The sequence below is a fragment of the Vicugna pacos genome, chromosome 32, assembly GCF_048564905.1.
Source record: "Vicugna pacos chromosome 32, VicPac4, whole genome shotgun sequence".
NCBI classification, from domain to species: Eukaryota; Metazoa; Chordata; class Mammalia; order Artiodactyla; family Camelidae; genus Vicugna; species Vicugna pacos.
In genome coordinates, this window is record NC_133018.1 from 19838939 (window position 1) to 19859696 (window position 20758).

The 20758-nt window shown below is 43.0% G+C and overlaps 2 protein-coding genes and 1 long non-coding RNA gene across 15 annotated transcripts in view; 1 reads left to right on the plus strand and 2 right to left on the minus strand.

The window, feature by feature from the left end:
* MPHOSPH9 (M-phase phosphoprotein 9) overlaps positions 1-10871 on the minus strand; it is a 49391-nt gene extending 38520 nt beyond the window's left edge. For 3 of the 11 annotated variants that reach the window (XR_004186083.2, XM_072953475.1, XM_015243784.3), the window contains exons 1-3: positions 8374-8531; positions 5575-5834; positions 3453-3609 (exon numbers count right to left, since the gene is read on the minus strand). Coding sequence is in view for 9 of the 11 variants with exons in the window: in XM_072953475.1 (XP_072809576.1) it covers positions 3453-3609; positions 5575-5678 (261 nt within the window). In the remaining 2 variants the exon portion in view is untranslated. Of the gene's footprint in view, positions 1-3452; positions 3610-5574; positions 5835-7436; positions 7459-8373; positions 8534-10852 lie in introns of those variants that run through there. The other 8 variants (XM_031670129.2, XM_031670127.2, XM_072953474.1 and 5 more) reach the window with 7 other exon arrangements.
* On the plus strand, positions 8679-19383 carry MTRFR (mitochondrial translation release factor in rescue). 2 transcript variants are annotated; one of them, XM_006209545.4, is made up of 4 exons: positions 8679-8830; positions 11265-11462; positions 16976-17270; positions 18817-19383. In XM_006209545.4, exons 3-4 carry the CDS (start codon positions 16989-16991, stop codon positions 19057-19059), a joined length of 525 nt encoding a protein of 174 aa, XP_006209607.2. In that variant the 5' UTR covers positions 8679-8830; positions 11265-11462; positions 16976-16988; the 3' UTR covers positions 19060-19383. The 2 variants fall into 2 exon arrangements, with proteins under 2 accessions (XP_006209607.2, XP_072809577.1); XM_072953476.1 differs by lacking the exon at positions 8679-8830 and adding an exon at positions 11059-11139.
* Positions 12066-20344, minus strand: LOC140690995 (uncharacterized). 2 transcript variants are annotated; one of them, XR_012066423.1, is made up of 3 exons: positions 20215-20344; positions 19937-20049; positions 12066-12205 (listed from the first exon to the last, which is right to left on the minus strand). It is a non-coding gene; the product is annotated as an uncharacterized lncRNA (long non-coding RNA). The 2 variants fall into 2 exon arrangements; XR_012066424.1 differs by having other exon boundaries at positions 19905-20049.
* Positions 20345-20758: the final 414 nt, after the last annotated feature.

The window sequence follows — 20758 nt, forward strand, 5'->3', positions numbered from 1 at the left end:
CTCTCTCAGCTTACTTACAATATTAAGTATCTTAATAATAATCAAAACAAAAAAGAAATAATCAGGCAACAGTTTTTTTCAATTATACTAAAGCAATCCTTTAGGGTTATTTTTAACCTGATAAAGTTATTATTCACGTAAAACTAAACCATAGGGATAACAGAATAACAATTTACTTTAAAAATGGATCACAGTATGTGAGACACTTGATATTAATCACATCCTTATAATCATTTTACTGTTTAGGATACAAATGAATAGAGTTCATTCAGACTATAAATTAATGGAGATTTTGTTTTTCCCAGTCAGATATTATAGTTAACATTTTAATTTTAAATAAACTAATTTAAGAACATTATGGCTACAGTGAACATTATTCACTTAATTATTAAGAAGTGTTACTATTCATTTCAAACTAAATAATTTATACTTCCTGTATTTTACATATTGTTGGAGCATATGGGCATCTAGTTCAAGTTTTCCCCTGGACGCAGGTTTTTGATGCTGTTAGTCCGAATGGGATTTCTGTAGTCTGGCCTGGTAAATATTCCACGGGCTTTTTCCTAAGTCTGACTCCCACCTCTCCACTAACAACCTATGTGGTCCCCAACAAGAAAATTTCATTTCTTTGTGCCTCAATTTCCTAATTTAAAAAATGTGAATTACAACACCTTATACGTGACTGGGAGGATTAAATTTTAAATTTAAATATGTTGCATGTAAAGCAGTGATTTCAACAGGGTACCCTATTTTGAAAATCTATGAGTTCATGGTTGTCATAAAAACAGTGGGAGCACCACCAGCATTTAGTGGGCAGGGTCCAGGGATGCAAATTACAGAACAGCCCCCTACAATAAAGAACTGTCCTGTGTCTGTTTTATATTATAAACATTACATATACTTTGCAGTTTTCAAATCACCAAATTGTCCAAGAATGCAACTATCAAGATGTTAAGTTTGTTTCAGAATTTGCTCAGCCATGAGTCATCATTTCAGAAAATCATCACCAACTGCAGTGCCGGGTCATCAATACACAGAAGCTGTATCAGGCTGGGTTGACAGCTGCTGCATTCACGGTGAGTCTACATATAGGTCAACACCAGACTGCTTCATTACATTTTCCAGTGTAGATGTGCCTGTGCATTTATATATTGAAATACATGTTCTCTTATTATAAATAACTATTATTCCTCCTTTACATCACAGTTAGGACATTACATCAATTTTTTAAAAAGTGGATGGATCTGTGAATTTTATTTCAAGACAATATAAGTTGAAGTTATTTAGAAAACTTTTATAAAGAGGGCTTTGGGTCTAATAAGGTTGAGTGCCACTGACAGAAAGTGTCTAGTATACTACCTGGCAAATAGACACTCAAAAAATGGTAGGTATTATAATAATAATTATTATACAACCATTACTATTATATATACAGTAGTGCCAAAATGCTAAAGTAACTAATTAAAACAAATTAGTTAATGAAGCGCTTTAAAATTTTCTTACAGTCACAGAAGTATTAGCAAGTACTTAAGAATGTATCAAAGTACTTCTATAAGTAAATGTGTTAAAAGATTCTTTCTTGACCGAACTAAAATATATAACCTTCCCAAGTTTAAGCAGTGATAAACAAGAATTCCAGGAGAGAGGTTTTATAAAGGAATTCTAAAGAATCAGATTATCTCCAGATCTCTTCCAGAGCTCTGTGGAAGGTTGAGTGTTTTGTTTTAATAATGTAGATTAGATTAGTTTCTTACAAGTGGTAGAAATCAGATGTTACTATTCCAAAAGAAATATATAAACGTGAAATTCAGGGAAGAGTCAAGAATAAGACTTGCACAATCCTCACCCTCCCTTTCTTTTTAAATCACTACCTTAAAGCATCAGAAGCTTTTATTTTGGTAGGCTACAAAAACACAAAATACAAATCCAAGAAATTTTACCAAAATGGCCAGAAGTGTATTTCATATTCTGTCAAAGTAAGAAATAGCTTAACAAATTCTTCACTGAATAATCAATTATATGCCTACATTACAAAATTAAAGTAGTCAATTAATACTAAACGTAATAAAAATAATCTGTTAGATCACAGGAGAAGGAAGGACAGAAAGAAAGAAACTGTTTCAAATGTTAAAAGATGTAAGTAGCTGGTTAGTATTCTGGCTTATAATAACTTGCGCCTTAAATTCACAAACATATTCTGGTTCTGATTTAAGATACTGATTTCAAATATTAAAAGTAACAATTTCTAGTTAAACATGAATTTGCCAGAAGTCAAACCACACTGAGGCAATGTCTCATTTTTTTTTAAAGCTTGTCAATTTAGGTATTATAAGCTAATGAGTATATTAGAGGGAACAGTTCATGAAACATTCTATTATTAGTTACATTAACTTTACAATGGTATTTTATAGGTCTTTTGCATTAGAACATACAGATTGTCATATGGAAAAAAAAGTATAAAAACTTAAAAATTCTGGGGCGAGGGTATAGCTCAGTGATAGAGCATATGCCTAACATGCATGAACTTCTGGGTTCAATCTCCAATACCTCCATTAAAAAATAAGTAAATAAACCTAATTACACCCCCCCTAAAAAACTCAAAACTTAAAACTCAATTTTTAAGTTTGCCATAATACTCAGTCACTTTTTTTAATTTCAATGATTATGGATAACGAATATAAGTAATTACACTTGGGGATGGCTGCTACCAAATTCTTAAACAGGTAATATTTCATTCCATTTATTCTACATCCTGAAAAATTACACAAATTATATTTAAAAACATGATTAACACAAAACAAAATCTGCTGCTCTGTAAATAAAGAACTTAATAATGTTTTATACATTTCTACAAAGCATTACCAAATCTTGCCTTGTTAAAATCTATTTTGGGCATAATTCCATGAAATAAGATTTATATGTAAGTATTCTCTTAACTGTTAAATTTTTATATCACAGTTTAACCTACAGACCAAAGAAAGAACCACTTGACCTGAACAATCAATAACTCAATGTAGCACAGCTAAATGTGGCAATGTATTAAGACAGAAACCTTAATTTATAATTAGAGCATTCAAAATATTTCACAGTGGATTTAGGTTTTACAAAATGATGACAATCCTGTATAAGTTACTTAAAATATTAGAAATAATAACAATATTAATCATTTTGAAATTGTCATTTTTCTGAAAAAAGACAATACTTTAGCTCACATTTAAAATAAAAATTAGAATGTGTGATCACTAATATATTGTTAAAACATACTTTTGGTCATCTTTTTCACATCTGTTCTATACTGTTCCTTACTAATGTACTTAATCACTTTATTCTAGCAATAACTAAAGTGTCATGCTCTTTCAGATATAAATTTCTAATAATTTAGAGTTTAGTAGAGGCAAATTTACAAGTAGAATTTTTTTTTTTAATTTCAAAAGTAAAACAAAACTAGATACCTCACAGTTTTTCCAAAGTTCCGAATCAGTCTTTCCACTGTTTTGTAGCTCTTGCATTAAAGAGGTTAGGACTTCAACTGTACCTTGAATTACAGATGGTCTGGTCTTCCCTGAGAAAGAGGATACCCCATTTGTACTAAGGTGGGGACTACTTCTGCTGAAACATAAATAATTCAAATGGTTTTCTTCATTCTATCAAAGTGTTGAATAATTCAGCAGTTCAAGATTTAGCAGAGCAGTACAAAACTACTGATATTTAATCCTTTTTAATGGCACCTCATTTGCTGAAAATCTGATCACAACTTTGTCCATGAAATGAAAATAGCAGTGAAAAGACAGACAGCACTTAATTTTACTTTTAAGAACACAACAGAAGGACCTTCTTCATAAGTGAGAGAACACTCCAAAGTACCAGCAGAAAACAAAAGTTTCTGCTAAATAAAAATAAGAAAAATTCCAAGCTACTCAGATCTAAATCATTCCAGAGGATTATTTCACCCCACTTTAAGAACAGCCCTTTATTGGAATGGGGATTCTTTCTCCATTGCCCAGAATTACAGCCAAGTCTTGTTAACTGGATCCCCCTAATTGGGTGTGATAAACTGACGCTTATCTTTGCAGTGTCTTTGAATAAAAGCAGTGCCAAGCACATTAGCAGCAAATATTCAGGACTTATTCAGCCTGTTCAGTGTACAAAATAGCACTGATTCTTTCCAGGATTGCTTTTCCAAATTTGAGATCAGTTTACTTCAGATTTGTTTTATAAAAGCACAAAGCACAATTAAGGACATTAAAATTTACTTAAATTTAAATCACTGAAAGGTCACTTTCATTCATTTATTGATACTCCGGTTTGTTTCACAAACAATTTGTAAAAAAGAGGACACTAATGAAAACAATAGTAAAATAATAAAGAATTCGGATCAGAGAAAATATTAATAAAAATTCAAGGGAAAGAACATAAATATGTTGTCCATTAGAGGCTTAAAACATAATTCTAGTTGTATTATAATCAAGTTAAATCTGACTGATTTAACTTTCAGGTTAAAAAAAGGGAGACAGTTCAGTTCCGTAATTTTCATTAGAAAGGTACATTTAGGTTCCACCGAGAAAATCGAACACTAAGTTCTAAAAAGAGCTGCTTCTAGCAGTGAGTTTCAAAGAGGCCGCCAAATAATACAGGAAACACAAAGCACGGCCAGCTTTCAGGAAGCGGGATAGATGACGTTGGCAAACATTTCTGGACCACATCCCATGCTTCCCCCCCCCCTTTTCACCCTACTTTAATTTATGCTTTCTCCTTTGATTGTATATATTCTTGTAAACTGCCATAAATTCCTCCTGACAGGGCAGAGGATGAACAAATTTTTTAAGGAATTAATTTATTTACAATATACAATTTCTTCAAGACCTATTACTGTGTGTAACTTTGCTCCTTTACGGGTAGGCCCCCAGCTGCTGTGTTTTTGCTTTATTGTACCTGCTCTTCACAGGTGATGCCCTCTCTACTGGTCCCTGTCTCTGCTGTTTTTAAGCTACTGTAAATTTAAAAACCAAATAATCAAGCTTGTCAGACTATGTACAAAAGGAGAGTTAACAGGCCCTGATTAAAAACAAACCAAACATGGGACAGTTTTAAAAAGAAAATGTATAAAATGCAATGTTTGATAGCATCTCCTCTGTCAAATCAGAGCCGGTTTTTTTTAGCTTGCTTCGCTGCTACCTTCCAGACTGGCGAGGTACTTCCGCAATATGAAACATTATTTGTCCTCTTAATTTCAAAACGGAGAAACAATTTTTAGGGAACTAACATTTAAAGATATGCTTGTAGTTTACAAAAAACAAAACAAAAAAAGTAAAGAAAATTACAACTAGCAAGACAAGTTCTTTCCCCTCAGTGTTCCCCACGCCAAAGTCCATCTCTGGGAGAATGAAGAACATGAAAGTGCTGAAACTATTCTTATTAAACAATGGGCCCCCAAACAGTCTCTGGGGGCATAGTTTTGGGGTTTTTAAACAAAATCAGTAACTAAGACACTATTTGGATAAACTGGTAAACTATGCAAATAAAGTTATTTTGATTTGTTGTCACATTAACAAAAAAAATCTATCCCATTCTTACCTGTTAGTATTTAAGTTCAGTCCAAGAGAATGGGAAGAATTTTTTATATCCGATTCTACAGAAGATGTTTTTTGTAAAGGTTTCCCCAGGTCAAAATCTTCCATAGCGTACAGAAATTGTTATACTCTCTTATTTGAAAATGTAGGCTCTCACTGTTTGAAGAAACTGAATCCGAGTCATCTTCAGATGCTTCAGCGTCTACAGGCATTTTCAGTTGCTGACATTCAGAACTGTGAAATATCCCAAGCTCACAAGAGAGTCTGCAAATGAATGAGGGAAAAAAAATACTATTACAAAAAGCCATTAAACCTAGTAACTCTTTTCAAGACTCTGGAAACCTTGATCCTTTTATACAAATCTACATTAAGGATAGCAACATTATTCATAATAGACAAAATTCAGAAACAACCCAAATGTCCATCAACTGATGAATGGATAAACAAATGTGGCATATCCATAAAATGAATTATTTTTCAGTCCTAGAAAAGAGTAAAGTACTGATTTATGCTACAATGTGGATGAACACTGAAAATATTATGCTAAGTAAAAGCTTGATAAAAGGCCACAAATTGTATGATTCCATTTATACAAATTATCTAGAGCAGGCAAATCTATAGAGACAGAAAAGAGATTAATGGTTGCCAGGAGCTGGGAGGAGAGAACAGGAGTTCCCAAAACAGGGGTGTCTTTCTGGAGAGAAAAAGTTCTAGAATTAGGTAACAGTGATGGCTGGACAACTCTGTGAATATACGAAACATCAATGAGTTGTACACTTCAAAATAGTAAATTTTATGGCATGTGAATTACATCTTAATAAAAAATCTACAATAATGGTGAGTTGCTGAAATAGAATTAGTTTTTTCAGGTAAGATTTCAAAGTTTCATGTATTTAATAATCAAGGTTCCAGACACAATTCTACTATGTAACAATTGAAATACTTACATGTCTTGTTTAATAAACTCTACTAAGTATTCAAGCTTGTTGATTTATACAGTGAATAGATGAATGGGAACTACTTAGTATTTAATTTGGTATTGAAAACAGCCAATTAAACTGTTAACAATGGTTGTTTCCCCACTGGCTGGAAGGTGGTAATATATACACAGAGTACCTCTGTACTCTATGCATGAATTACTTCTTTAAAAATAAACTATTTGCCAAGTCAACTAAAATTTAACTGAAGCTATATGTACAGAGGTAAATTGGCTATAACAAGTCAAATAATATGCCTCCTTCTTAGAGAATTCATGTACTTAAAAAAAAAAGAGCTAGAGTGGAGGGGAGAGGGATAAATTAGGTGTTGGGATTAACACATACACACTATTATATACAAAAAGATAAACAACAAAGACCTACTGTATAGGACAAGGAACTATAATCAATATCTTCTAGTAACTTATAAAGGAAAAGAATCTAAAAAATAGATACATATACATGTGTAACTGAATCACTGTGCTGTACACCTGAAGTGAACACAACATTGTAAATTAACTATACTTCAATTTTTAAAAAAGGGTACCAAAAACAAAACAAAAAAGAGCCAAGGAACAAGGAGAAAAAAAAAAGAATAAAGAAAACCTATGCTGCTTATCAAATGGAAAGTTTAGGGAGTGCAATAGAGGAAAATTACCTACTATTCTGGTTCCTCTAGGTTCCCACTTTCTAGGGCCTGGTTTTACAAAGCACAGCCTTGAATACATCAGCTCATAAAGGAACCATTTCCTTCAGGGACAGGTGTGAAAGCAAAGGGTAACTCGACCTAGCTAAATGCTTTTCTCCCCAGTGACTCAGCCCATCACCAACGACAAATGGGGTATTGAAAAAGTCAGGGGCTGCACCTTCCACATGGTAACGAAAATACCTTGATTCAAATCACCGTGCTCTTCTACCAGGAAAACACAAGCTCTCCAGGGACGTGGATCTGCATGCGACCCCATCTATTATTTCCCCCGCTGAGTTAATCCGGATGCAGTAGATCCAGATGGAAAACCACTTGAAATGCAAGGATGCTTCCCCAGCAGAGTATGGAGGTGGGGAGGGAGGGAGGTGGGAGAGCCGGGGATGGAAGAAATTTTAAAAACCGATGTACGATGCAAAATGTTAAGAACTGATGGAAAAGGGATATAAGAACAGAGTCATTTTTACCTCCCAGCAACAAAATATGACTCTTTTGATGGCCCCCAGGTCTTAGCAAAAAAAGGGAGTTAGAGGTAAGAAGAAGATCGCTGTGTGCTGAGAATATAAAAGTTACCCAGGAGTTTGCTTTGTTGGGAGCCCGAGGGAGGAAGGAAGGGTTGATTTCAGGTTTTGAGGCCAAATCCTGACATTCTCGCACTCACAGCCAGAAGACTGCAAGTGCTGGTGGCGGTTCTCGGGTTAAAGTGGGAAGGCGAGGGTGGGAGAAGCCACGTAGCCAGCTGCCTAAAATGTAGATAGCAGGGAGACCGGCGGGAAAGCAACCCCTCCAACAACTACAACGGTAATTCCCAAAGTAAGCCCAGGAAGCTGGTCAAAAAAAGAAAAAAAAAAAAAAAACAGAAAAAGAGAAATCCCTCAAGCCCCCCGCCCCTCGGGGAGAGGCGCTCTGCGATTGGGTCGCTCGGACGTCACTCAAGGGCACTGAGTCTAGAAAAGGTGTACAGCCGCGGGTAAAGCCCCCACACGCCCGCGGGCTCCGGCGGGGATGTGTCTCGTGACTGTCGTCTTCCCCCACCCTAACCGGCCAGCAAGCTCAAGGGTCGACGTCGCGTCCCCTGTCCCCTGCGACCAGCAGCTCCCCTAGGCCGGCGGCCCCTTACCTGGCCGCCGCTCCCACTGCCGATGTCAGGGTCGGGCGAGCGGCCTCTCGCGACCGTTAAACTCAAGGGAGCGTGCGCGCGCCCCGCGTCTTGGTTGCGATTGGCTGCTCGGAAGGGGGCGGGGACGGCCGAGCTGCGGCGCGCGCGTCCACTTCCCCTGTCCCGTCCGCCAGTTCTCACCCTAGAGGGATGTCAGACGCCTGGGAAACAAGAGGGGGCGGGGTTGATGTCAAGTCCTCTCATTTGATTGGCTCTCGGGGAACCTTCTGCCGCTCCGCGGGAAAAGAAGCCTCTGCTTCCCGCATGCGCAGTTAGTAAGACAGGCCTCAGGCTGGTGAGGGGAAGATGCGGTAGGAGTACGGCGCGTGCGCAGACGGGACCGCGTTTGCGATCCAGGTCCTGCGGCGAATCCGGGTACCCCAAAAGGTTGGGGACGAGAGGCCAGTCTTGAGGCCAGGTAAGCGTCTTCGGAGAAGCCAGGCACCCACACGGTTGCCCACGATTATCGGGGGCTCTGGCAAGAGGACTTGGAGCTGGGAACCCTGAGTTTCCCGGTTTGCGACCGTGAGTCGCGCAACCAATTGACTGAGGCCCCGCGGGCGGTGAGGTGAAGCCGGCCAGGCCCCTGAGCTAAATTCTCCCTGGACCTGGCTTACCCTAGGCTGGTGGGGGTCGGCTCTGGGGCTCTTCACAGACTTGGTTGGGGAGAGGAGGAGAGCCCACCGTGGTGGAGAAAACCGTTCCACCGAGGCCCGAGGACAAATGGAAAGATCCTGGTTTCCTTGTTCGGCGGAGCCTTAGGGAACTATTAGCAGCGCGGCCTGTTTGGGCAGAGAGGGTGTTTTGTTTTTGCCAGACCTTTAAGGACGACAGAGAACCCGCTTCCTTCCCCCCGGTCCCCAGCCCGTCTCATACACACTATTCAGTACGGGGTTTTTCAGACTGAATGTTCTTAACCTGTAAGGTATTTCCAGCTCTTAGATTTCCCTCCAAATGTCCTGAGCCCACACCACAGTAGAGGGACTTCGCCATCCTTGTCACTTAGGTGTGCCTGAGAAACCAGGGTGAAGCAGATATTATTTGCCCTTGGAATGACAAATCTGCCAAGAGGCATTCCATCTGATCTGAGCCTCCTAGGAGTATGTACCAATTTTGTTTCTACAGTAAAAATTCAATCTATCCAAAACCCCATTCGTGTATGAAAGATTTCAAGCTTAAATAAATTGAATCCTTCCCCCAATTGTGTTAATTCACCAGTCAGTACTATGTTCGTGTAGGACCTAACAAAAATCTATTTTTAAGCACATGGCTCTATTTCAGCGACCATGTTTCAAGCCCACCAAAAAAAAAAAAAGGCAGTTATATCACTAATTTCAGTTAGTTACAAAATCTATTACTTGAGACACCGTAGAATATTGCACTCACAGAAGAACTAAAAATGTGGATTCCTGAGACAGCTCCAGGCAGAGAGAGGTGCATTTCCTTGCAAGAAAAATGTTGAGCCCAAAATGGAGTACTAGAGATTAGTTCCTAACCATGCAAGGGGCAGGAAATCACTGCTTTTCACTACAAAATCAGATGGACTCTGTTTAGTTTGTGTATCTTTTGGTTTTGGTTTTTGGCAGCGTGATTTTGGGTAACTTAAAAAAAAAATTAATGTCTTAATAAGCCAACATGTTCAGGAGCTAATATTCTGATTATCAGAGTTACCTTGTTAACCAGCTGATATGAAATATTTTGGTAAATTTACACCACACTTCTTAACTTAGGTTAAGCTCTTTGGTAGGGCCTTAATTTTTACAAATTCAGAGTAGAAATTTCCTTTGGAAATGGACTAAATGGACTAGAGAGAAGTTTCATAAACAGCTAAAGAGGTAGTCTTTAAAGTCCATGGAAATGATTTCTGTATACAGGAAACAGAAATAGAAGACCAGAATTTCAAGTATATATTAAATATAATAACTTCATCTAATTTAACCACACTCATCTCATACTGGAGATTTTACATTACTGGTATGCAAGTTTACACCACTATTTTATGGCCTTATAAGGATGTGATTACCATATGATTTTATTATAACATCATATTGCTCAACTATTTCTCTTTTGCCATGAAGGCTTCACATTGACAGTTTTGAGTGGAGAGCTTTCATTCTGATTGGGATAAGATCAAGCTGTTCAGTAACAGTGGCTGCTAATGGCTTGAGGCATTTAACATGTTAACCTGGGTGTTAACTTTGTGTCACTCATTTTTAATATCCAGACAGCTTGTCATTGGTAGGAGTTGGGGAAGGGCAGTTATCCATAGGAAAAATGAGGAACTCTGAAACTTTCAATCTATAGTTTAACCATTAAACATGAAAGGAAATGATCAGGTGTACATATAAGTACAACTTTTTTTCATCTTCCCTGTCCTTTATGATTTTTCTTACTATGGTAGATAATTCCTAAAGATCTCTATGTTTAAACCAGGACTTACTTTGATGAAGGTAGTTTTTATCTTTCAAGTTTTACCTTTTTGAACCTACAGGGAAGTCAAACTTTATTCTTGGCATCATAATTATCTCTTTGGCCCATGATTTCATAGACCACAATTATGACCTCACCAAACAGCATGTCTTTGGTAATTTCATGGTTTCCAAGCATTTCTTAAATTGGACCATACCACCTATAATAATTTGCAGGTCACGTCCTAGATGCCCTTTTACTCTGAGCTTCTCAAACGAAAATCCATGAAATAGTCAGTTTGCAAACTGGGCTTATGGGGTAAGCCCACAAGAGGTTCCTGAGCTTTGTACCTTAGGGATCTGAAGTGCTACCAAGTGCTTTACGTTTGTGGTGACACATATGACTTTCTTCTCAACCTAGCTGGTATTATGTCCATTTTACAGATGCGGAAATGTAGCCAGAGTCACAGTGAGTTGATTATGGAGTCGAGACACTGACGCAGGTCACACTGACTACAAAGCAGGATGGCCTTTCAGGGACAAAAAAGTGACAAGAAGAGAGTCAAGAAGAGAAGGTGAGAAAAACGAGCTGACGCTTTTTAAGGAGCTGGAGGAGTAACAGATCTGGAGATACTCTGAAAGGTAAAGAAACAAGCAGTAGAAAGGACAGATTTAGTTTAAAACAATGGAATACCCACTGTTCTTCCAAAATAAGTCTTCCTGAAACTATCCACATAGTACGTATCCCTTCTTTTCTTTATTTGCATGAAATATAACGTATTTCAGAGTGCTTTAAAAACCTAAATCCTAAACAAATACAAGGCATCATTCATGGTAATAGTCTCTGACATTTTTAGAGGAAAATGTGGAATGTTGTTTTTGCTGCTTTTGTGTGTTCCTGTATTATTTTACTAGTGTAGTTGGTAAATTATAAAGTTCCTGTTAGATGCCATAAATAGAAGGAAATCACAGTGATGCACCCAAATAGGCCAAGTGCAATTGTGGATTCAAAGTTTTCTGTTTAAAAAAAAAAAGAGACAGGATGTTAGTACTGTATGAACTGAAAGCTTTTCTCTTTATCGGCTTCATCACTTTGTCTCTTGAACTGTGCAGCGGTAAGCCTGTTCAGTTTAGACCAGACCAGAGTCTCCTCGTTCCCCCAAATTAAGAAGAGCTCTGCTGCCCTTTCCTGTTCAATCTATTGTGCTTTTCTTATTTGAGGAATAATTCTCTGGAAACACTCACTGTGGGTGACAGTGCTTTATCTCCCATGTAAAGCCCCCAGCCTAGGAGATGGCAGGGTGTGTTTCAAGCTGCAGTGGTTCTCTTTGAGGAGGTGCTCCAGCCCTCATAAGGATTTCGAGCAACTGGAACAGGAGGATGAGCTGGATGTGAGAGGGAGAGAAAGAAAGGCTGCTTTAGCTTAACTCCCATTCGGCAGGGAGCTCCAAAACACACTTTTGAAACATGAATTATTATTAAGCATTTCTCAGAAAAATTGTTCTCTCACTTAGCTTCTGGTGCCATCAGCTGGCCATTTTGTCTTTTTAAAGCTGCAATATTGCCCATCGGTCTGCCCAAGCTCACTGTGCTTGGTCCTTCACCATTGACTAGGTCATTGTTTTAAGACCTATTTCACCCTCCTTGTTGGGGAGGGGAAACAAGACCATGACAAGCAGGTGCTCGGCACTCCTGAATTCTGGTCTCAGCTTCTTAGGTGTTATAAGCATGGGAAACAACACTCTGAAAGCGTCTGTCCCAGCAGCGGGAAGAACTTGCTAATTCCTGTCCCCGCGGTGCCTCCCAGGCTTCAGTGCGCCTCCCGATCACCTGAGGATCTTATTAAAATGCAGGTTCTCATTTAGGAGGCCTGGGTGGGGCCTGAGGGTCTCCATTCCCAACAGGCTCCCGAGGAGTTCTGTTGCTGCTGCCACTCAGGACGGCAGCCACCAGCACGTGTGGCTAGTCCAAGCTGACATGTGCTGGAAGTGTGGCCACATATCAGATTTTGAAGACCTCATATTTTTTAGAAATCTCAATAACTTTTTATATTGATTACATGTTAAAACAATAATATTTGGGATATACTGGATTAAATAAAACATACTGAAATTTACCTCATCCATTGCTTTTTACTACCTTTACTGTGACTATTTGAAAACTTAGAATTTCACATGTGGCTTGCACTCTGTTTCTATTGATAGTGCTGTTCTAGAACATTAATGCAATAGAAGCAACATTTTTGGTGTTTCTTTTTTTTTTCAGATGACCCAGTTTCTCAATCCCTTTGTCACCATTTCATCTTCTCTTTTAGCTCAGATCGATAATTCATTTAATTCTTTTCTCTAAATGGTTTCCTTTCCTGCCTGTTACCCTCCTTCACACCTCTTCTGTCTCCATCATTCCCATCCTGATCCTGGGGCCCACAGCGAGCAGTCAGGCAAGCCTTAGAGCCTTGCAGAAGCCACCGCCTCAGCTGGGAGCTAGTCAGAAATGCAGAGTCTCAGGCCCCACCCTAGACCTAATGAGCCATATCCTATTTAACAAGGTCCCCAGGACATTTGTCTACACGTGAACGTTTGAGCGGTGAGAGCTTTGACAATCATTCTTCCTAAAGTACCCCATTTCAGCTAATCTCCACATCTGTTCCTTCCTCAGTTTTGATGACATTTCTGCAAGGCTGACACACCATGAAAGTTGTGGCTAAGAGAAAGTAGAACTCTGCCTTACTTAAAAATACCTGAACAGTGAATTTAGGCAAAATGGCATCCAGAACGTGGGCCCAGAGACTGATATGCTATGTCTGCCTGAAAACCAATCCAGATACCCCTCTCTGTCTTGGAGACACAAACCATCCGCTTACTGCTCTCCAGAGCACGCGAGCTGTGGTGCAACAAGCCTCCCCTTGCTGCATCGAGCTTCAACCTGTGCTGGTTTGCTCGGGTTGTGCCATCCCTGCCCGAGGCGTCTGCCTTGGTCTGGGCTGATCGTGGAAGCCGGAGGAGGGACTGTGTGCCAGCTGGGTACCGTCAGAAAGAAAGGTGCCTCACAGGGTGCAGGTTCCAAGTCCCGCTGGGCAGCGCTCCAGGTGCCCCGGGCCACAGTGTAGTGAGAACCACTGGTCCACAGCGTGGCCCCCGTTCCAGGCTCTGGCATGTGTCTTACTCACAGACGTCTGAATTCCTTTCATGCTTTGGGCTCCTGGGACTCACTGAGGCCTGGGCCTGGCATGCAGTAGGTATTGAAAATAATCACTGAGCAAGTTAACGTTCGCTGTCGTAAAGGCCTCAGCCTTGTTATCTCTACCTTGAATGAGTCAGAGAGGCTTTGACCTGAATCGCAGTCCGCTGTTGAGTGCAGACACCATCCTCCGAGGGGGAGAGCTGAGGGGATGCCAGGGCGGAGGGCCGGCCTGGGACTGACGCTCAGTTACGGGAAGGAATCAGGGCACACGTCCGGACTGCTGGCTTCCCCTTCCTCGCACGGCTTGTTACCATTCTTCTTTTTCTCTTTTATAATGTCACGATGAGTTCTAATTTGAGCTGCTTTTATTGTTCCCCAAAGGCTTCGGGTTGCTCTGTGGGTATCACAGAACCTGAAATCCAGTCCGTATTCTTCTCTGGGCTTTCGGGAAGTGGAACCGTGGGTGTGTTTGTAATTTCTAGCCATCCCTGGAGTAGGGCCAGAGCTCCAGGAGATACTAAAAGTATCTGGAATTGGCCGATAGGCTGTTGAAATTAGCTGTTAAACAAAGCAGCCAGTGACTGAACCCTGGGGACTTTCTTGAACTCCAGTCGGGTGGGAGACCTTCCCGTGTGTGTCGGCTCTGAACTAGGGCAGAAAGGTAGATGTGAAACAGTGGGCCGGTGACGGAGCAGCTGATAAAAGCGCTCTCCTCTCAGCCCTTTGTCTGGGCGTCTCGCCCTGTCTCAGACCTCCTTCCTTCCTTTGTCACTGCACTATATTCCCCTGCTGTCCCGCCTGGTCCGATTTCCTGGCGGAAGAGAAACCCCAAAGAGGGGCACCGGGCTCCTGTTCCATCAGGAATCTAATCCAGGGACTAGACACTGTCTGATACACAAAGGAATCTTGTTCTGTGGACAGAAAGCAGAAATAAGAGGAGGGAAATTTTGGACATCGCATTACGACTTTAAAGGGGAGCGGATTCTTTGTTGTAGAGATTTCACAGAACATGCCTGGGTTTATCGTTTATCTTTTCCTGAGGATGCTTGTGGAATATTTCACACACACTAAACAAAACCAGTTTTTAAAGCACCACATTCCCTGGCATACTCTGCTTCAAAATACCTCCCTTGGTAGCCACCAAGCACCTTTCGAACCACCACCTCCTTAATTATCACCCACTGGGACCGACGGAACACACTGAACACCATACTTTTCACAAAGAAGATATAAATTAGACCATAATTCCAGTCACAGAACTGTACGTCGGCGTAAGGCTTTCATTATATATATTTTCCATAGATACAGTAGAGATAGACAAAGAATGTTCATTCTAAAAATGGCCCATGTCACCTGCACTGATAACTAAGACAGGCACTTAGATTTCACATAACAGAACATGTCCCTATTTACAAGGAAGCAACGCCTAATGGCGTGTGTCCGCATTACGCTTCCTCGGTGCTCATCCAGCAACCACTGCTGGGCCCAGTCGAGGCCAGCAGTCAACTGGGGTGAAGATAAATGAGCAGAGAAACCTGGTAAAATAATCTGGTGGATGTTAAGGTACTCTGGCCGAAAAAATTGGCTTAGGTGAACTCCAGTTGCTACCTGAGTTCGAGGCCCGCTGCCACGAGCTAGAGTTCACAAGGTTTCAAGTAGTTGAAAGAAGCTGTTCAGGGCCTCACAGGAACCAGTTGTTAAAAAGAGCAGTACATCTGGGTTTTTTGCGGGGTTGGTTTGGTTTGGTTTGGTTTTGGGGGTTTTTTTGGTGCCCCGACAATCCTCGATCAGGAAGTATCAAGCGAGTGGCGCAGTGGTAGGTCCCCAAATCCACCTGGGCGAGAAAGATTTTGCTAAAAACCAGTCACATGCCGTCAGAGGAATCAGCAAAGCCCTCTCCAGAAAACCGCTTTCTGATCTTACTCTACGCCTGTGTGGGCTGCGTGGAGAGGGGCTTGTTCCCCCGTCGTCCAGGTGAGGCGACGGTCCAAGCTTGTGACTCCCCCCGCACTTGCAGGGGGAGGATGCAGATCTCTGAAAAGAGCTAATGCCTTTCAGATCCTCTGCCTTCCTCCCCTCAAGAAAAGCAGGTGCTGTGGGGCTCTCCATATCCTCACGGCTGTTACCCTCCGTACCATTCATGTGTCGACGAAGACGTTTCAGCCCTATGCTAGTCGCGAGTAGTTATTTAAACCCCTTGTTCAGTGCTGCTTTCTTGCTGAATGTCTTCTCTCTCCGGCTAGACTGTGAGCTCCATGAAGACAGCGTCTAGCTCTCTGACTTCACAGCACTCACTGTGCCCCGCGCGGTATTTTGTGCCTAACAGGCACCTTAGTGAAAAGTCAGATGACTTGGTAGCTCTGACGACGAGTACCAGTTGGATCACGTTACTGGCAGCGCTTCCGAGGGAACAGATGTTCCTATTCAAATCCATGAAACTGGAAACACTCAAAAAACAACAATCATGACATTGATTGATAGTGATATTTACTGCGTCAGACTGTTTAAGCTCAGCTATAAAATAGACTATCACATACTGTCGTCTTTCCATTTTGATTTCAAAGATTCTCACACATTTAAATAATGTCACTTGACTCAGATCCTAATTCTTGCTTGATGTGCTATGTAATATTTCCTTATCAAATTACGGCTCCGTTCTTCTGAATTTCACACTGAAAGCTTCTCCTTCCTGAGAAAACAGCACCTCTGGGTGCTTTGAAGATATTTTTGGTCTGTTATAAGGAAACATTTATCAGCTGGCAGGGCGTGCACTGCTGAGAGCACAGTGGGTGATGCCGGGCCGGAGAGAGGCGTGTGTTGCTGAGTAATCTGTCTGCAGTCATTTCCCAAATCCGCTGCCTGCCCAACGGGTGGTCATCTTTTGAAATGGTTCATAAAAGGGGGTCTTAGAACCTGAAGCATAATCCTGGGAGCAAGCAAGCCTGAAGGGCTGTCCTTTCTGTCTGATTCAGGTCCTGAGCAGCCATGAGCACCTCGGGTCTGTTCCATTTTCCCACCCGGCTGACCAGGGTGTGCATGGTGCCGTGGGGGCTCCGGCTCCCCGAGAAGCCAGCGCTGCTCTCCCCGGGAACGGTGGTCACTCCGGTCCAGGTGGCAGGCAAGAAGGACCGCCCTGCTTTGCTCTCCCTGGATGAGCGTGAACTCGAAGAGCAGTTCGTAAAAGGACATGGTCCAGGGGGCCAGGCAACCAACAAAACGAGCAACTGCGTGGTGCTGAGGCACATCCCCTCGGGCATCGTCGTCAAGGTAGAGGAAGGAGGCTGTGGGGTCACCCAGTTTCGGCCGAGGTGTGTTCTCACTGTGGCCCGGGCAGTAGAGGGACTGCAGGACTCGTGTTCCGCCCCGAGCCTTCCTCCCGGGGGGAACCTCCTGCACGGCCTCAGGAGCCTCCTTCCGGGATCCTTGCAGCCAGGCTCTGACTGCTGCCGTCCCTGAACCTGGCAGGCACCCCGGTTCTGGTGGAGCCCCCGGGCTGCACACAGCTCTGCGGCAGTGCCTGGGCCCGGTCCCCTGCAGCACGCGGGCCCGGGCTGTCCGCCAGCAGTCGCAGCCCTCAGCCACCTGGCCGGCTGCTCAGATGGGCGCGTCCTCCGTGTCCCTCCGTCCCCTTTGGTAAATGTCAGTGACACGTACCTCTCTGGAGAGGGAGGACTGAGTGAGGTAACAGAAGCAAACCGTTTTCAGCACTCAGAGGAGAAACGCTGGCCACAGGGGGAGTCTTCCTGCTGAGTATAGAAAGCCAAGCTCTGATCAGAGTCCCACCAGCTGTCGGCACGCTGGCGCCCCCAGGGCAGGCTGGTGCGGTGCTTTTTGCTGCTTCTGGTTTGGTTGTGGCCCCGCTGCCTCTCAGTGGGTCTGTTAGTCCACTCTGCACCCACAGGGCCCCGAAGGCAGCACTGGCCTCGAGGTGCAGGGGAGCAAGCAGGGGCAGGTCTCCTTATACCAGCCAGACGACACGGTTAGCAGATACTCACCTCTCGTGTAAGCGTGGCCAGTGCTGTTCTAAGCAAATTCAGTTTGCATGAACTCTTTTAATCCTCAGAGGCCCACACTCGGTGATGTGGAATCTGAGGCACTGCGGTTCCTACAGCTGCAGGAGTCAACTCAGACCAAACCCAAAGTCTGTTCCCAACAGCTGTTCTTGGCTGCCATGTTTTTGAGCCAAGAGCACGCTAGTTAAAACCTCAGTCCCTTTTCTGTTCCTCCTCGGGAAAAGTGGCGTTCATGAGCAACAAACAAAATTCTGAAATGACGCAGTTCATGTGTTTAGCCTGTTTTATATAACCTACTCCACGTCTGCTCTTAGTACTATTCTGTCACCCTAATTTCACAGGATTTCTTTTATCAAATAGCTTTGCAAGGCACCCGCCCATCGTACCGGCACTGTTACACAATGAATATCACAGCTGACTAAAAGCAGGCTGCTCTCCTCCCTCAGACAGAAGTCTGTGTTCATAAATGGTGCACACAAAGGGCCTGTTCCCTGGCCACCAGCTAGACACACTGGTTGATGCTTTAAAAAATATATGGGGAGTTTAAGTCATTTGAAAGCCACTGTTACTTCTAAAAAACACAACACTCCCAATAATGAAACAGTCAGTGAAAGCCATCTCATACAGCTGGGGGGGAAGGCAGGGCCTTCGTCCTGTCACTGACCCGCTGGGACTCCCGACAAGTGGCTTTGCCTCTGCGGGCCTGCCCCCTCTGTGAAGGGTCGAGGTTGAAATTTAATGATTCCTGAGGTCCTGCCCAGAACGCTGGCTTCCACATGATGAAATATCATCTCTTACAGTGCCACCAGACGAGATCCGTCGATCAGAACAGAAAGCTAGCACGGAGAATCCTGCAGGAGAAAGTGGATGTTTTCTACAACGGCGAAAACAGTCCTGTCTGCAAAGAAAGACGAGAGGCAGAGAAGAGAAAGCAAGAAAGGAAAAAAAGAGCAAAGGAAACGCTAGAGAAAAAGAAACTCCTGAGAGAACAGTGGGAATCAAGTAAAACTGAGCCCGGAGAAAGGACTGCAGATTCCGACTGAAAGAACCTGCCGGGCGCTTCCAGGAGCGGGGCTGTGAGGGGAGTGCGTGCCGGGGACAGCCGAGGTCTCACACGGCAAGCGGACTGTGCAGACAGAGACACGAGGACGTCATTTCCGCAGGACAGGGGCCCTTCCGGGGAGGGAGGGTTGTCACTGTGCTGTGGGGCTGGGAGGGGCTTCTGGGCAGCTGACGGAGTTCTGCTTCTTGACCTGGGCCGGAGTTAGAAGCCTGTCACCTTCTAAGCTATACATCTGTGTGACTGTGTCTTACTGTATCAAATACTAGAAATGAAAATTTTTTTTGAAAAAAAGCATGAATACTAATAAGGAATTTTTTTATGGAAAACTGTAGAACTGAGTCAAACATGAATGGCATTTAGTGCTCCCCTGTCATCTGCTGGGAGGTCACTGGTCAGTGACATGGAGATGTCAGTTAGCCTAACTAGTCAGGTTAAGAGAATAAGAGCAAGCAAGGTGGAGAAGGATTCCACATGTTAGTAAGTCACTTGCCCGTTTACCCCATTAGCTCAATGGACTGTGTGCTGACAGGTAACCGCTCTGATGTGGAAATACATGCATCATTCCGTGTGTTGATTCATAAGAGGTGTTTCAGAAACCTGGTTGTGAATCTGCTTGACACCATCACTCAAGCTGGATTCGACCTTACAGACTGCTGGGGGAGAGGGGCCAGGCAAGGTTAGTAGCTTGATTTGTCAGAACACATCTGGAGTCTACGCATAACACTAGTAGGAAAATGAACCAGGAGGTGAGCAGGCCACTATGAGACAGCAGGTCTGCCTCATTTCTTCATGAAGACCGGAGCACATCCGTCCAAGTGAGCTTACCGTTCACGGAAGCCAGTTAAGGCTCTTCTCACCTTGGAGCGGACTGGAAGCTCAGCTCTTCACAAGGCTCTCCGGACCTCTGGTCGCAGTGTGCAGGGCCGTTCCCAGTCCCAGCCTCCTTTTAGCAAGTAGCCAAGCGAAGTATCTGGAGTGGTACACAAAGACCATAACAGCAGTGGGGAATTCGGGGAGCTTCAGACTGGAGGGACAGAGGCTTCGACTTCTGCCTCCTTTCTGAGCCTTCTTGAACTTCCTGTCATGTACATGAAGGAGATGCAGACAGGCCGACTCCCCGGTATCCATTCCTCACCTCCAGCGCTGTCACGGCTGGGACCCAGCCTCAGGCCTGGGAAAGTGACCACATCCCTCATTTCGGTAAATCCTCATTACGTGGGGACCAGTGCCTACGGAATATAGTAAAGATGACCTCAGAGTCCCTTTGGAAGGCACTGTCGGGCCACCACATGGGTTCTCAACACATATGAGGCGGCCCAGCTGACCCAGCACAGGGCAGGTAGCTCTTCCTGTGAGCACAGGATGAAGTAGCTAGCTCGAGTTCAGTAGCTAGCTGCGCTATACAAAAAAAAAAAGGAAATGCTCACAGGATAAGCTCCTAAAACCTGCAAGTGGCCTAACTCGGGGTCTGGGGGAAGAGGGTCACACAAAGGGCAGAATTGCCTCCACTCTCGGTTTTGTTCGATGCACACTTACATCCACTGCAGCTAAAATGTGTTATAACGCAGCTTCACCTCACCCCTGCCTTCTGACTCACCCGACACATCCTGTCTCTGACCCGTTGTGCTACTGATACTGTCACACAGAACATTTCTGGGAGCCATTCTTTAAAAACATCA

Coding starts and splice junctions, on each gene's coding strand:
- MTRFR (XM_006209545.4), top strand. CDS start 16,989: ATGAGCACCTCGGGTCTGTTCCATTTTCCCACCCGGCTGACCAGGGTG. Junction 17,271..18,816: donor CCTCGGGCATCGTCGTCAAG/GTAGAGGAAGGA, acceptor CATCTCTTACAG/TGCCACCAGACGAGATCCGT.